The sequence below is a fragment of the Chrysochloris asiatica genome, unplaced genomic scaffold (assembly GCF_000296735.1).
Source record: "Chrysochloris asiatica unplaced genomic scaffold, ChrAsi1.0 scaffold00074, whole genome shotgun sequence".
Classification (NCBI taxonomy): Eukaryota; Metazoa; Chordata; class Mammalia; order Afrosoricida; family Chrysochloridae; genus Chrysochloris; species Chrysochloris asiatica.
In genome coordinates this window covers 14,198,453-14,214,082 of record NW_006408592.1, presented here as the reverse complement: position 1 = coordinate 14,214,082, position 15,630 = coordinate 14,198,453, and the positions used below count along the sequence as shown (strand labels likewise).

General features: G+C 38.9%; 1 protein-coding gene across 2 annotated transcripts in view; it reads right to left on the bottom strand.

Annotated features, from left to right (window-relative positions):
- The window catches only part of LOC102827026 (serine/threonine-protein kinase PAK 1-like), an 81,476-nt gene that overhangs the window by 43,645 nt on the left and 22,201 nt on the right, over nucleotides 1-15,630 (bottom strand). For both annotated transcript variants that reach the window (XM_006864996.1, XM_006864997.1), the window contains exons 5-6: nucleotides 7,739-7,855; nucleotides 262-436 (exon numbers count right to left, since the gene is read on the bottom strand). In XM_006864996.1, the coding sequence (XP_006865058.1) occupies nucleotides 262-436; nucleotides 7,739-7,855 (292 nt within the window). The remainder of the gene's footprint in view (nucleotides 1-261; nucleotides 437-7,738; nucleotides 7,856-15,630) is intronic.

Sequence of the window (15,630 nt, the reverse complement as noted above, 5' to 3'; positions counted from 1 at the left end):
TTAACAACAACAACCTTTCCCAAGCAGGTATGCCTAGAGTGAGGGGCGCCTCGCCTTCAAAGTGAGCAATCTACATACACTCTCTTAGCATACCCCCCGCCCAGGAAAGGTGAGATCCTACCAGGGTTAGTAAGACAGGGGTGTGGGTGGTTGAGGGGGCAGAGTGAGGAGAAGCACAGCCAAATAAGTAGATAAAGTCTAGGATCTCTGTGCTTGACTAGGCACACTCTAGGAGGATTCAGAAAGCTACAAAGTGCTTACGTAATTTCTCCAAGATCTCCTCGTCAGACATTTTGGGTTTCTTTTTTTGCTTCTCAGTATTCCGGGTCAGAGCTTCTGATGGAGTGGTGTTATTCTCAGTAGGTGAAATGGGAGATGTAGCCACGTCCCGAGTTGGAGTAATAGGAATTGGTTCAATCACAGATCGTGTGTATACCTGCATTGGTAGTGCAAGAATTTGTCAGCATGGGGAAAGCTAAAGAACCTCTCTTAGATGTCAAGTTAGAACATTCACAGAAGAACAAGTCCCAGTAAACTCATCTCATCTCCAAAGGGAAAAATTGACACACCTTGTCCTCTGTGCACATGCCCTGCCTCGCTCTCACTGTATACAACAAGGGTTAATGAGAGCCTCATCAGTAAATATATTCAATGCAGGCTAGATAATGATCAGCAGAAATGATTTTTACTCTGTGATTCATTATTTTTATTCATTTATTAATTTTTATGTGCAAAAGATACACAAGAAAACATACATCACTTGAACAAATTCTAGGTATGCAATGCAGTGACACTGGTCATATTCTTCACCTTTCTTGACAACTTTTTCCAAACTATTTTACCATCATTAGCACAAAAATTCACTGCCCAACCACCCATCAAACTTCTCAACTATTCAAATTGCTGTTATCAATTTGATTAGCTATAGATGGTTCTATTAAAAATTATAATGCTAATGCAGACATTCTTTACTAATTAAGCTATTTATTTAGTCTAATGATAATTTCAGGGATAGTTCTGGTTGGAGGTTTAAAAATTTCCTCAATGTAATACTTTCAGAGGATCATATGGCATCAATGACTCCTGAAAGTCTGGATTCCCTGAGAATCTGACATTTCCAACATAAATTATTTAAAGAAGATTCTATCATAATATAGGAATTCCTTTCTTTGGTAAAATTCTATGCTTTCCCAAGCAGGTATGAATGTCCTGTACTTCTACAGAATCTTGCACTGTTAAGATAGTACTTGACATTATCTTCTATTGAGTTGCCTTCTTCTCTAAACCCTTGGAGACAAGAGACTGTTACTTATTCTTCTTCAAGATGCAGTATGGCATAGAGACTCAGAGTACAGATTCTGAAATCCCAACTATTACTCTTACTAGCTGTATAATCTTGGGCAAATTATTTAACTTCTCTGTGTTTCATTTCTTCATATGTTAAATGGTAGTATTAATGATACCTGTGTCATGGATTTGTTGTGGGAATAATTAATTAATATGTATGAAAGTATTAGAATCATGCTAGGCATATAGCTTCTTTCCTGACTACTCAATTTTTCTATTTTGTATTCTTACACCTAGCATCAAAACCTCTACTTTCAAGCTCTTGTTCTCTCTTTGTTTCTCCTGACATGGCTCCTTAAGGGCAGAAACCTGGCCTTTTCCTTCTCTAACAGTCTTTTTCCCTAACTCCCTGCACTGATCTGCACACAAAAAAAAGACCACTGTGTTATGAAGGAAAACAATAGGTGACTGGGGTCAATTACCTGATTTCAAATCCAGGCTCTTGAGAGTGAGAATCTTTGGAGAGAGATCAATTTACCTCTCCAAATCTCAGCTTTCCCTTCTGTAATTAAGAATTAACTACTATTTTAGGAAGGAATGCTATGAAGATGAAATCTGTCGATCCATTCTTTCATTCAACATTTACTGTCTTTTGATACCCAACAAGAATTAAGTTAAACTCTACAAATGCATATATGTATATTTTCTCTGCTTCTGAGAGTTTTGTAGCTTGTTTTTAGTTGTTGTTAGGTGTCACCGAGTTGGTTCTAACTCATAACGGCCCTATGCATAACAGAACAAAACACTGATTTTCTGCTTACCAAAATTTAAAATAATAACAATGAAGGTCTAACATTTTCCAGATAGTTGTCAAGGGAAGCATATATTTCCTGAATACTTTTCTGAGCTCAATTCTTTATTGTCGTTGCTATTAAGTGTCACTGAGACATCACCAACTCATAGCAAGCCTATGCACAACAGAACAAAACAATGCCTGGTCCTCTGCCATCCTCACAATCGTTATGTTTGAAACCACTATTGCTGCCAATATGTCAATCCATCTTGTAGGAGGCTCTTCCTCTTTTTGCTGACCCTCCACTTTTCCAACATGTCCAGGGACTAGTTCTTCCTGACATCTATCCAAAGTACATGAGATGAAATTCTGCCATCCTCACTTCTAAGGAGCATTCTGGATGTACTTCTTCCAAGACCAATTTGTTTGTTCTTGCAGTCCACAGTACTATCCATGTTCTTCTTCTCCAACACCATCATTCAAATGCATCAATTCTTTTCTAGTTATCCTAATTCATTTCCAACTTTCACAAGCATATGAGATGACTGAAAATACCATGGCTTGGATCACACACACTTCAGTCCTCAAATTGACACCTTTGCTCTTCAACAGTTTTTATCTATGCAGCAGATTTGCCTAATGCAATAATACGTCATTTGATTTCTTGGCTACTGTCTGCATGAGCATTGATTGTGGATCCAAGCAAAATGAAGTTTTTAATAACTTCAATCTTTTATCCATTTATCATGACTGGTCCAATTGTGAGGATTTTTCTTTTCTTAACATTGAGATGCAATTCATACTGAAGGTTGTAGTCCTTGACCTTCATTAGTTAAGTATTTTCAGTCTTGTTTACTATTAGCAAGCAAGGTTGTGTTATCTGCATATCACAAGTTGTTAATGAGTCTTCTGCCAATCATGATGCCATGTTCTTCTTCATAGAATCCAGCTTTCTGTATTATTTGCTCAGCATACAAACTGAATAAGTATAGTGAAAAGACACAACCCTGGAGCACACCTTTCCCTATTTTAAACCATTCAGTATTCCCTTATTCTGTTCAGATGACTGCCTCTTGATCAATGCAACAAGTTCCTCATGAGTATAATGAAGTGTTCTGGAATACCTAATTCTTCACAATAGTATCCACAGATTGCCAGGATCCACACAGTCAAATGCCTTTGTATAGTCAATAAAGTACAAGTAAACATCTTCCTGGTTTTACCTGCTTTCAGCTAAGATCTATCTTACATTAGCAATAGCATCCCTAGTACTGCATCCTCTTCTGAATCCAACGTGAATTTCTGACAGTTCCCAGCCAATGCACTGCTGCAATTATTTTTAAATTACCTTCAGCAAAATTTTACTTGCTTGTGACATTAATGATACTATTATAGGAGTTCCCCATTCCATTGGGTCACTTTTCCCTGGAAAGTGCACAAATTTGGATCTTCTCCCATCAGCTGTCCAGGTAGCTGTATTCCAAATTTCTTGGCATGGATAATTGAGGGCCTCCAGTGCTGCATGAGTTTGTTGAAATATTTTAATTTGTATTCCATCAATTCCTAGATCCTTGTTTTTCACCAATACCTTCAGTGTAGCTTGGACTTCTTCCTTCAATACCATCCGTTACTTTTTTTTTTTTTTTTTGGTGTTTGCCACATGCTTATTTATTTATTTTAAGTTTTTATTATGAATTGAGTGATAGTTTACATGGGAGAATATTGGTTTTACACTCATCATTTCACTGCAATGATTACAGTGTCCTCCGTGAAGCATCTTTCAACAGTATTTGCTTCTATTCTCTCTGTTGTTTTTTTCCTTGTCTTTTTCGGGAAGGGAGGGATGTACACAAAAACACTCAGGAATATATAATAATTTAAACAACCAAAGGACACATTTTGCAAGCCTGCCTCCTGGCTACCAGCACAGAGCCTTTCTCTTTCCATGAGTCTGGAGTCCTCAGCTGCTCTCTCTCTCTCCATGTCCTCATCTCTGCCATTGTTGCTTGTCTGGATAGGGTCCCACATTCCTCTTGTGCTCTTCTCCCTCGATGGTCCCAGGGTCCTATGTTCCTGGACTGTAAGGTTAACTACTTTCCCCTTTTTGTTACAAAGCTTCTGCCTTTATAGTTGTGAAAATCACAATTAGTCATGATAACAATTATTCACTATTGAATCATAAGAATCTTATCCCCATCTCCTTTCACCAGACCCTTCTAGACAAGATGAAAACTATTCAGTGGGGATTCTACCTTCCCTGCACACTCATATGAAACTAAACTCCCTCTTGAAAACTTGTAAGCCAGTCACATCGTGCCTTTATAGCCCCTCGTTTTAGGTAGCCAATGTCTAAGTTGCCCATCCTTACCTACCCTGTACACAGAGGGGATAGGACTGATACTTGATGTGAAGACTCCTTCCCTCTCAGCTGGTATTTTGAGCTACTACATCCATAAGTATGGGTCAAGTTCATCAAATTGTAGCAACTTATACTTGCTTCCTTTATCAAAAAAAATTTTTTTTTAAATCTTCCTCTAGTCGAGTTCTGAGCATCAAGCCATTGAGGCTAGGTCAAATGGTTCTTGATCATTGCTGATCAAATGGTTCTTGATGAATCTACCATTTGGTCTTGATCATATATTACTTCTTGAAATGGTTGAACACTGGCCACTTCTTTTTGGTGCAGTGACTGTGTAGTCTTTCCATTTTCTTTTGATGCTTCCTGCATCATTCAGTATTTTGCCTATAGAATCCAATAGTACAACCTGAGGCTTGAATTTTTTCTTCAGTACTTTCAACTTGAGAAATGCTGAGCATGTTCTTCCCTTTTGGTTTTCTGACTTCAGGTCTTTGCAAGTTTCATTATTATACTTGATGTTGTCTTCTTGAGCTGATCTTTGAAATTTTCTGTTCAGCTATTTTACTTCCTCATTTCTTTCACTTGCTTTAGCTTCTCTGTATTCAAAAGCAAGCTCCAGAGTCTCTTTCTGACATTCATTTTGGTCTTTTCTTTCTTTCCTATCTTTTTAATGACCTTTTTGCTTTCTTCCTGTATGATGTTCTTGGTGCCATCCCACAACTCTTCTGGTCTTCAGACATTAGTGTCTAATGCATCAACTCTATTCTTGAGATGGTCACTTAATTCAGGTAGTATATATTCAAGGTCATATTTTGGCTCTCATGGACTTGTTTTAATCTCATTCAGCTTCAGTCTGAACTTGTATATGAGCAATGAAGGTCTGTTCTAGTCTACTCCTGGTCTTGTTTTAGATGATGATATTGAGCGTCTCCATTTTTCTCTTCCCACAGATATAATCAATTCAATTCCTCTTATTTCACCTGGTGGTGTCCAGGTGTATAGTTGCCTTTTATATTGTTGGAAAAAGGTATTTTCAAAGAATAAGTCACTGGTTTTGCAAAATTCTATAATGCGATCTCCAGCATCATTTCTATCACCACAGCCATATTTTCCAACTATGGATCCTTCTTTTTTGTTTCCAACTTTTGCTTTCCATCTGCTAGTAAATATCAATGTGTCTTGACTGAATGTTTTATTAATTTTCAGAGTGAAAAAGTTGGTAGTCTTCAATTTCATCAACACTAACTTTAGTACTTGGTACATAAATATGAATAATAGTGGTATGAGCTGGTCTTCTTTACAGGGTATGGATATTATTCTATCACAGAGAGTACTGTACTTCTCCATACATCTTGAGATACTCTGACAATGAATGCAATGCCATTTTTCTTTCATTTGTTGTCCCAGACATAGTAAACTATATTATTGAACAATTCAAAATGGCAAATACCAGTTCATTTCAGCGCACTAATGCCTAGGATATCTATCTTTATGTATTTCATTTTTGACAAATTCCAAATTTCCTAGACTCATACTTCATACAGTCCACATTCCAATTATTAAAAGATGTTTGTAGCTGTTTCTTCTCATTTTGATTTGTGCCATATGAGTACATAAAGGTCCTGAAAGCTTAACTCCATTCAACTCATTACGGTCAGCTGCTCCAGTTTGAAGAGGCAGCTATCCCCCAATAATATTTTGAGTGCTTTCCAATCTGAGGGGCTCATCCTCCAGCACTGTATCTGACAATGTTCTGCTGTTTTCAAAGCTAGCCATTCAGACGTGGTCCACCTTTCCTTCCTAGTCTGTCTTATTCTGGATATTTCACTGAAACCTGTCCACCATGGGTGATCCTGCTGATATTTAAACTACTCATAGTATAGCTTACAGAAACACAAAAACCACCATAGTATGACAAACTGACAGACAGGTGGTTCCTGGGTTTTTTTGTTGTTGTTGTTATATGCCGTGGAGTCGGTTCTGACTCATAGCGACCCTGTACAGGGTTTCCGAGGCTATAAATCTTTACGGGAGCAGAAAGCCTCATCTTTCTCCTGTGAAACAGCTGGTAGTTTCGAACTGCTGACCCTGAGGTTCGCAGCCTGATTCGTAACCACTATGCTTGCTACCAGAGGTCCTAGGTTCATGGCTTAAGGGGAAGTAATTTTTTAAATTAATATTCTTGGGAAACAATAAGGTCCATATTAACGCAAGAAGTTCTGACAATATTCCAATTTTGAAATCTACTCTCCTTAAGGTGACTTTGTGACTTAAAGAAAGATGACACCACAGAGTCTGCTTATAAATTCTCAGCCTAAAAGGTCATGGATTTCCAGCACCTCCTATAGTCAGCAGGAGTCCTGGTGTGGCGCTGTGGGTTAATGAACTGCAAGGTCAGTTTGAAGTTCAAGCTTCAAAGGTTGGCAGTTCAAGCTCACCAGTCACTTCCCAGAAATCCTATACAGGGTTGCTATGGGTCAGAACCGACTCAATGGCACTTAACAACAACAATAACAATAGCTAATCAAGTCCTACTTGAATACTGCCCTAAATGCTCAGCGAAACTTTTTTTTTGCAATATCATAGTTTAAACTCTAGAGAGTTCTTTTCCTATGACAATCTCAGCCCAAACAAAGAAACATTACTAAGGCATCATCTGATGATAGTTCAATGCTCAATGATGCTAAATACAAGCAAGGGTAGAACAATTATGGCTCTTCTGAGATGCAGGGACTTCAAAGGAAGTTAAATAAAAATCACTGCCAACATCCGGCATCAAAATGCACTCCTGATTTTCAACATATTAATAGCACTAAAGTATTTATAAATACTCTTGGGTCTTTCTGTATCATCAATGATGTTATAAGAGGCTGAACACTGTACACTTAACAGAGAAGAAAAGATCTGTAGCAGGATAATTTGTTGCTTCCCAGGAGACTGGAATAATTTATGTTGGGCCTATACTAAGTAACATCAGTTCTACATATCTTCTTATCTATCTGTGGAGAACAGGCTAAGTAAACTAGGGCTGGCCTGGTATAAACACTAATTGCCTAGGGCACTTTGGGATTGTCTTTAGAGCTATGATAAACAAATACACCATTTCTTATCTGTAATCATACAGAAAGTGGCTTCCAATCAAAGTATTTTGGTTTTTTTATTAGCTCTAAAATCCAAGGACCCCTGCCAGAGCATTGAACCTCTAGGCTTCAGCACTATTCTTACTTCCCCCAACTAATTCTAATTAAATCCCATATTCATCACAGATCACAAAGCTGTCAGGGTCCTCAAAAACTCACAGATTTTGTATGCTCGGGGCGTGGAGCAATCACTGGAGGAGGTGTGGCATCATCATCATCATCCTCATCTTCTGAAACAGGTGGGACTGCAGGTGTCTCAGACACAGCCTTCACATTCTGTGCAAGGAAGAAAACAAATTCATCCTGTCTAGCCGAGATGGAACTGAAGCTATCAGGACCACTAGTTCCCCAGAGGAAACCTTATCCTGATATCCCTTCTGGAACCCTCAGCAGTTTCCAAGCTCTCCACCTTTGTTATAGCAACTTAGTCTGCTTTCCTTTCCTCTACGAGCCACCACTAATCCCCCCTTCAGTCCCTTGAGACTTCTCCTATTCAAAGTCTAACTTTGGAATGGGAAGCCAGATATCACTCCAATCTTTGAAGACAAATTCATAGTACTTTCTTATTCCATGAATTTTATTCTCTACCCTGAAAAGATATAGTAAGAAATGTGGGCACAGGATCAAAAGCTTGGAATTTTATTAGAGTTATTATTACAATTCCTTACTCTTCCCTGTTATGGTAAATAGAAGTTTGAACAGCCTTTTGCCTTCTCCTTTCCTCTTTCCCCAAATCTACTAGACCTGTTCTGTCATCAGAGCTCCTCACTCCAGCCTGAAAATATAGAATACTAGTAGTCCCTAGTCTAAAGGGGACAGTGAGTTTCTCCCCAGATGAATGGATGCAGTGCATTTCCCAAAGCTTCTGCCCTACCCTGCAATAAACCTTTCCAGACCCACTAATTACTAATTAGATCAGCTATAATCTATGGTAACTTGATTTTCCCTTGCAAACTATAACAAAGCTAAACCAAGAGTAGCAGGTTTTAGGGCAGGTCCAGACAAAACATCATACCATTCATTGCTGTTTACAACATAAATTCATGAGACAAAGTGTCTCCGAAACATGAGACTTTTGGTAGCGATCAAATGATTACCACATAGGACATGGGAGGCAATAGAGAATTTTTTATAGATAGTCTAATGTAAAAGAACAGTTTCAGATATTTTCAGAGCACCTTTTTTTTTTTTTTTGCTCAGTAACATGCTTTGTAGATGTTAACATGAAAGTACAAAGATGAAAAAGGTGATCCATTTCCTGAAGCAGCTCTGCACCTGGCATAAGGAACAGAGTGAGTTTCCCTGCTTTCTACCATTTGGAGCCTCCTGAGAAAGGAAAGCCAGGATTCAGAATGATACAGGTTCCATGGGAGATTTGAGAGATACGACATTAGAGCTACTGAATGTGAAAGTACTCATTAATGTAGTTGACATACATACTCAGGTGAGAAAAATTAGCAAACATATATTTCAATAGGGTCTCCTGTACAGAACATAACTTGGAAACTGACAGTGTCTGGCATATGTAAGTCACTAAACGTACTGGCCACAACTATCCTCTTGGTTTTAACTTTCATTGTTTGAAGAATGGGAAGGATGAGGAGTGGCATAGATTGAAAAAGGGGTGACCTTAAGTAATTTTCAGCTGAAAAATTCAACATGGTTTTATTCCTTGTCAAAACATGTATTTTGATACTTTTTTGCTCTAATTTCTTTTCTCCTCACTCTTCTCTCAAAGAAAACTAGAAACCAAAATAGGAATGAAATTAAACTAGCAGTCTCTTCCTCATCACCAAGTGGCCCCAGGGCTCCTCTAATGTATACTATGAACAGTAAAATAGCTTGCTTCTAAAATCCAGTAAAAAGGGAGATTTCATCACCTTCCTCCTAAATATATCCTATTTTCCATGTGATACCTTTGGGAAGTAGTATTATCAACTATCAGAGTCAAGAGATCTAGTTTTTTGCCCAGATTTCTAAGTTCTTAGTCCTGTGTCCCTAAGCAAGGCTATATCACTCTAACACTCAAGTTTCTCATCTACAAAACAGGGATACTGGCAGTAGCTCTTCACCTTCCAGGACCATTGGGAGGATGAAATGAAGTTATGTGGCTATAAAAACACTTTGTAAATGGTAAAGGACTAATAGATGTAAAGAACCAATTATCATTGTGTCTAATAAACACAAACCTCCATTTAAAAAGAGAAACTCCAGCTCATTTATTCATTCATTTACTGTGTGTTAAGCTCTAGTCTAGGCTCTGCAACTATGCTGAAGAACAAACAGATGAAAATCCCTGTCCTATGACTTGTATTGTAGAAAAGGATATATTTAAAGTTTTAAAAAAAAAAATCACCAAACTGTAGGATAGTAATAGAATAAACCTATGAAACCAGAGATAGTCATGGGAAGGGCTCTCTGATAAAACAGCATATAAATAATAGCTTGAAGGGCGGGAACAAGCCATTCTGGGAAAAGAATATCCCTGGCAGATGGAGACAATATAAAGGCCCTGGGATTAGAATATGTCTGCTGTGTCCCAACTACCTCAAAAAGGTTTGCAACAAAGTAAGCAAGAGGAAGTGGGGTAAGAAACAAGGTCAGAAATTACCTAGGAGTCAGAAAAACACCATGGATGCCATAGAAAAACTTCTGACATTTATACTTAGAATGAGAAGTCACAGGGGGGCTGTGAGCAGAAGAGTGATGTGATCTATGCTTTTTTCTTTTTGGAAGTGCTTTATTAAGATATTTCTTACAAATCAGAGAAGAGACTATTTATCATAGTGAATAAAATAAAAATTCCTGTTTTATAACAACACAGTGAAAAGCATCTAGGGAAATTTGGACCCATGATTCCGATGAACTCAAGGGCTCCTGGGATTCAGTTCTTTCAAAGCACAGTCTGATGAAGAACACAAAGCTTCCATAAAGAGTACCAAATTTATTTATTAACCTTTATTCCTCATCTGTTCATACACATACACTAATATACTGTTTCTAAAATTAAACCAAAACCTACTGCCTTTAAATCGATTCTGACTCATAGCAGCTACTAGGGTTCCACAAGATACTGTTTTCCCACCTTAAATATCACAAGCAAGCTTTCTACTACAAATAGGTTGTTGTTGTTGTTGTTAAGTGCTGTCAAGTCGGTTCCGACTTGTACATGGTTTCCAAGGAGTGGCTGGTGAGTTTGAACCACCAACTTTGCAATTCAAATCAACCTTGTGGGTACAGTGCATTATCCTGCAGTACCACACCAGCACTGCAAATAGGTGAAGAATATTTATAATATAATCTAAGTAGTCCTGGTGTGGCACTGTGAGCTAATGCGTCAGACTGCAAAGTCATCTGAACTCCAAGGTTGGTGGTTCAAGCTCACCAGTTGCTCCTTAAAAACCCTATACAGGGTCACTATGGGTCGCAATCGACTCAACGGCACTTTAACAACAATAAGACACTATCTGGAATCCTGTTGTGGTGCTGTGGGTTAACGCGCCAGACTGCAAAGCTGTTTGAACTGCAAGGTCGGCGGTTCAAGCTCATCAGAGGCTCCTCGGAAGCCCTATAACAGGGTCACTATGAGTCGGCACAGACTCGACAGCACTTAACAAGAAGACACTATCTGCTTTTTGGAAAACATGATACTACTACAAATGTAGAGTAAAAGAACTGTTGTTAGGTTCTGTCAAGTCACTTCCAACTCACAGTGACCCTATGTATAAAAGAGCAAAACACTTCCTTGTCCTGTGTCATCCTCACAATTGTTGAGCTTGAGCCCATTGATGTTTCCACTGGGTCAATATATCTCACTGAGGGTTTTCCTAAGGAGCTCTGGTAGCGTAGTGGTTACGAATCGGGCTGCGAACCTTAAGGTCAGCGGTTCGAAACTACCAGCTGCTCCGCGGGAGAAAGATGAGGCTTTCTACTCCCGTAAAGATTTACACCCTCGGAAACCCTATACAGGGTCGCTATGGGTCGGACCCGACTCAACAGCACTTAACAACAACAACAACTACTTTACCAAGCATGATATTCTTCTCTAGGGACTGTCTCTCCTGATAATGTCTGCAGTTTGAAAGACAAAGTCTCACCACTGTTGTTTCCAAGACTTAGCAAAAATGGTTAAGCCACCAATATGCTTATTTTTGGTGGCTGCTGCCTGATCAACTAATAGTTTCCAGATCAAGGAGGAGATTAAAAGGAAAATGACTAAGCAACAGAACTGTGACTCAAGCCTCAGAGCAGTTAGGAAGGATATGCTGCAAGCACACTGAAAGGGACAACTGAAATGAGACAAGCTACCCCATAGAGAGAGGGTAGCCAGGGTGTGGTGTACGCCCTAAGAATTTGTCTCAGCAGTAAGACTATATCCACCCAAGAACAAGGAAAACCTGTTAGTTTTTCTTGAGATAAGGAGATCACAAGCATGATACCAGACTGAATGAAAAATCCTTTTCCATTCTGTTAGAAGCAGTGTGGTAAAGTGTGTGTGTGTGTGTGTGTTAGGGAGGGGGGGGTAAGACAAAACAAAACAAAAAACCCAATCACAATTCTGAAAGTTCTCTCTATTCTATCTTCTCTAGCCCCACTGTCTGCAACCCATGCCTCACTAGATCTCACCCCTACCAATCCTTTACAGTCCTCTTCAGTTCTTTTCAATATATCTTACAACAGTTCCAGAGTAATACACCTTTCATCTTTGTGTTTTTATTGTTTTAAAAAAATACATGCAGACTGTCAGATATGGCAGAGGGAGGAGACTGGAAAATGCTTTTCAAAAAGCAACCATAAATTAGACAAAAACAACCATTTCAGCATTCTGGAAATCCACCAAAAGGCGTACCAAATTCTGAGGAGAGCTTACAAGTGAAAAATTGCTGAATGTCAAATAGGATCAGTGCAAATCTCTGACTTTCTGGTCTGGGGCTGCTTCCACTCAACCCAGAGTAGAGGTTATGCATGAGAAAAGCAGGCCATGAGCTGCTGTGGCCTAGGAGGGCTCATTCTGATTTGGAGCCACGAGCAATGCGCAGCCCAGTGGCAGTAGCATCTCAGAGGTGATAAAGGGGAGGTTGTTGTCCTGGATCTGGCAAACAAATTTCTATCTAAGGCTGCTCACAGCCACATAGGAGACTGGAGACACCCAAAGTAGCCACACATGTCTGGCTCATCCTAAAGCAGTGTTATGTGCAGAAATGATTCAAAAGAGTCCTTCAGAAAGTAAAAGCTGGGGCAGACCTGAAAAAGGCCTGATCATTGAACGTGCTCACCTATCAACACCCAGGTCATCCATCAACAGAGGACAAAAGTCTCACTGACTCAAGGTGAGTCAAAACCTCTTGTCCAATCACTGGTTGACCATTAAGCTACACACAGGGGAACTTCTATAAAATCAGGCTTAAAAATTAAAATGAGAATATTAAAAAAGAAAATCAAAAAGCTGAGCTGAGCCAGAGCTTTGCCCCTTCTTTAAATCTGTTGCAGAGCTCTACAGTTAACTCAGGGTTCCCATACTCACTAGGCAGTCTCTTCAAGTAGTCAGTTGGTTTTCTTAAGTTATTTGGTTTTAGCCTAGAAACAAATGCACATGCTGTCTTTTTCTCACTCTAAGGGGGAGGCTACTCCTGCTATTTCAAACATAGAATTTTAATTAATTTATCATGAAAATGGTCCAGAACTCCATCCCACTACTTGTATTTATTCTGTTATTGTTGTTATTCGGTACCTTCAAGTTAATCCCAACTCATAGCAACCCCATAACAGAGAACTGCCAACTAGGGTTTTCTAAACTGTAATTTTTGGGGAGATTACCAGGTCTTTCCTAACAGGCTGAGGCTAACCTTTCAGTTAGCAGGTGAGCACTTATATATTCTCTCAGCTCAGCCTTTCTCTAAAACTACTTGCATTTTCCCAGTTTCTTTTGCACATATATTATTATTACACATGTATTACTCTTGTGCTTGGACCAATTTGATCTTATCTGCTTTCTATCTTCCATGAACTCCTCACAATGGTCCATTTCTGTCATATTATTTGTTTGAAGTAATGTCTTAGTTTATATTTTTATACTTCTTTTATAAAATTAAGGTATTTGGTACAGCAAGGCAGATGGGCACATGAATTCGGTCTACTACTCTGATCCAATTTCCAGAGGTATCTTGCTAACATTGTTGTTAGGTGTCATTGAGTGGTTCTGACATAGCAACCCTATGTACAACAGAATAAATACCACCTGGCCCTGAGCCATATCCTCACAACTGCTGCTACACTTAAGCCCACTGTTGCTGTCACTGTGCCAAACCATTTCGCTGGTTGTCTCCATCTCTTTCATTGTCCTTCCACTTTACCAAGCATGATGCCCTTCTCTAAGGACTGGTCCGTTTGGATAGTACGTCCAAAGTATGAGACACAAAGTCTTACTAGCTTGGTTTGTAAGAAGCATTCTCACTGTACTTCTTTCAATACAAATTTGTTTGTTCTTCTGGCAGTTCGTGGTGCCTTTAATATTCCTCTCCAACACCACATCTCAAATGAATCAATTCTTCTACATTCTTCCTTATTCATTGCCCAACTTTCATATGCATATGAGGCTACTGAAAATACCATGGCTTGAGTCAGGTGCACTTTAGTCCTCAAATGGACATCTTTGCTCTTTAGCATTTTAAAGAGGTCTTGTACAACAGATTTGCCTAATGCAATACATCATTTGACTTCTTGACTGCTGCTTCCATGAGTGTTGATTGTGGATCCACGAAAAATGAAATCATTGACAATTTTAATCTTTTCTCCATTTATCATGATGTTATTTATTAGTCCAGTGGTAAGGATTCTTGTTTTCTATACATTTAAATGTAACCCATACTGAAGGTTGTGATTTGATCTTCATCAGTAAGTATTTTAAGTCTTCGCTTTCAGCAAGCAAGATGGTATCATCTGCATATGGTAGGTTGTTAATGAGTCTTCCTCCAGTCCTGATAACTCACTCTTCATATAATCCAGTTTCTCAGATTATTTGCTCAGCATACAGATTGAATAAGTATGGCAAAAGAGTACAACCCTGATGAACACCTTTCCTAATTTTAAACAATTCCATGTTCCCTTGTTCTGCTTGAATGATTTCCTCTTGGTCTACATACAGGTTCCTCATAAGCACAATTAAGTGTTCCAGGATACTCATTCTCCACAATGTTGTCCATAGCTTGTCATGATCCACACAGTCGAACAGCCTTTGCATAGTTAATAAAGCACAGATAAACATCTTTTTGGTATCCTCTGCTTTCAGCCAAGAGCCATCTGACATCAGCGAATGATATGTCATCCCACATCCTTGTCCAAATTCAGCTTGAACCTCTTGCAGCTCCCTGTCAATGCCCTGTTGTAACCATTTTTTAATTATCTTGAGTAAAATTTTACTTGCTTGTGATATTAATAATATTCGCTGATGATCTCCACATTTGTTGGGTCACCTTTCATTGGAATGGGCACAAATATAGATCTCTACCAATCAGTTAGTTGGCCAGGTAGCTGTCTTCCAAATTTCTTGGCATAGTTGAGTGAGTGCCTCCAGTGCAGCCTGTTTGTTAAAAGATTTCAATTTGTATTCCATCAATTCCCAGAGCCTTGTTCTTTCCCAATACCTTCAATGCACCCTGCACTTTGATCATATGCTACCTCTCTCACCTGACAACAACAACAACCTCTCGAAACAGTTGAACATTGACCATTTGTTTTTGGTACAATGACTCTGTGTATTTCTTCCATCTTCTTTTGATGCTTTCTGCATCATTCAATATTTTGCCCAAAGAACGCTTCAGTATTACAAGTTGAGGCTTGAAATTTTTCCCAGTTTTTTCAGCTTGAGAAATGCTGAGCATGTTCTCCCTGTCTGGTTTTCTCCCTCCAGGTTTTTGCACATTTCATAATAAATCTTATTGAGCTGCTCTTTGAAATTTTCTGCTCAGCTCTTTTACCTACTCATTTCTTCCATTTGCTGTAGCATCTCTATGTTGGAGAGCAAGTTTCAGAGTCTCTTCTAACATTCATTT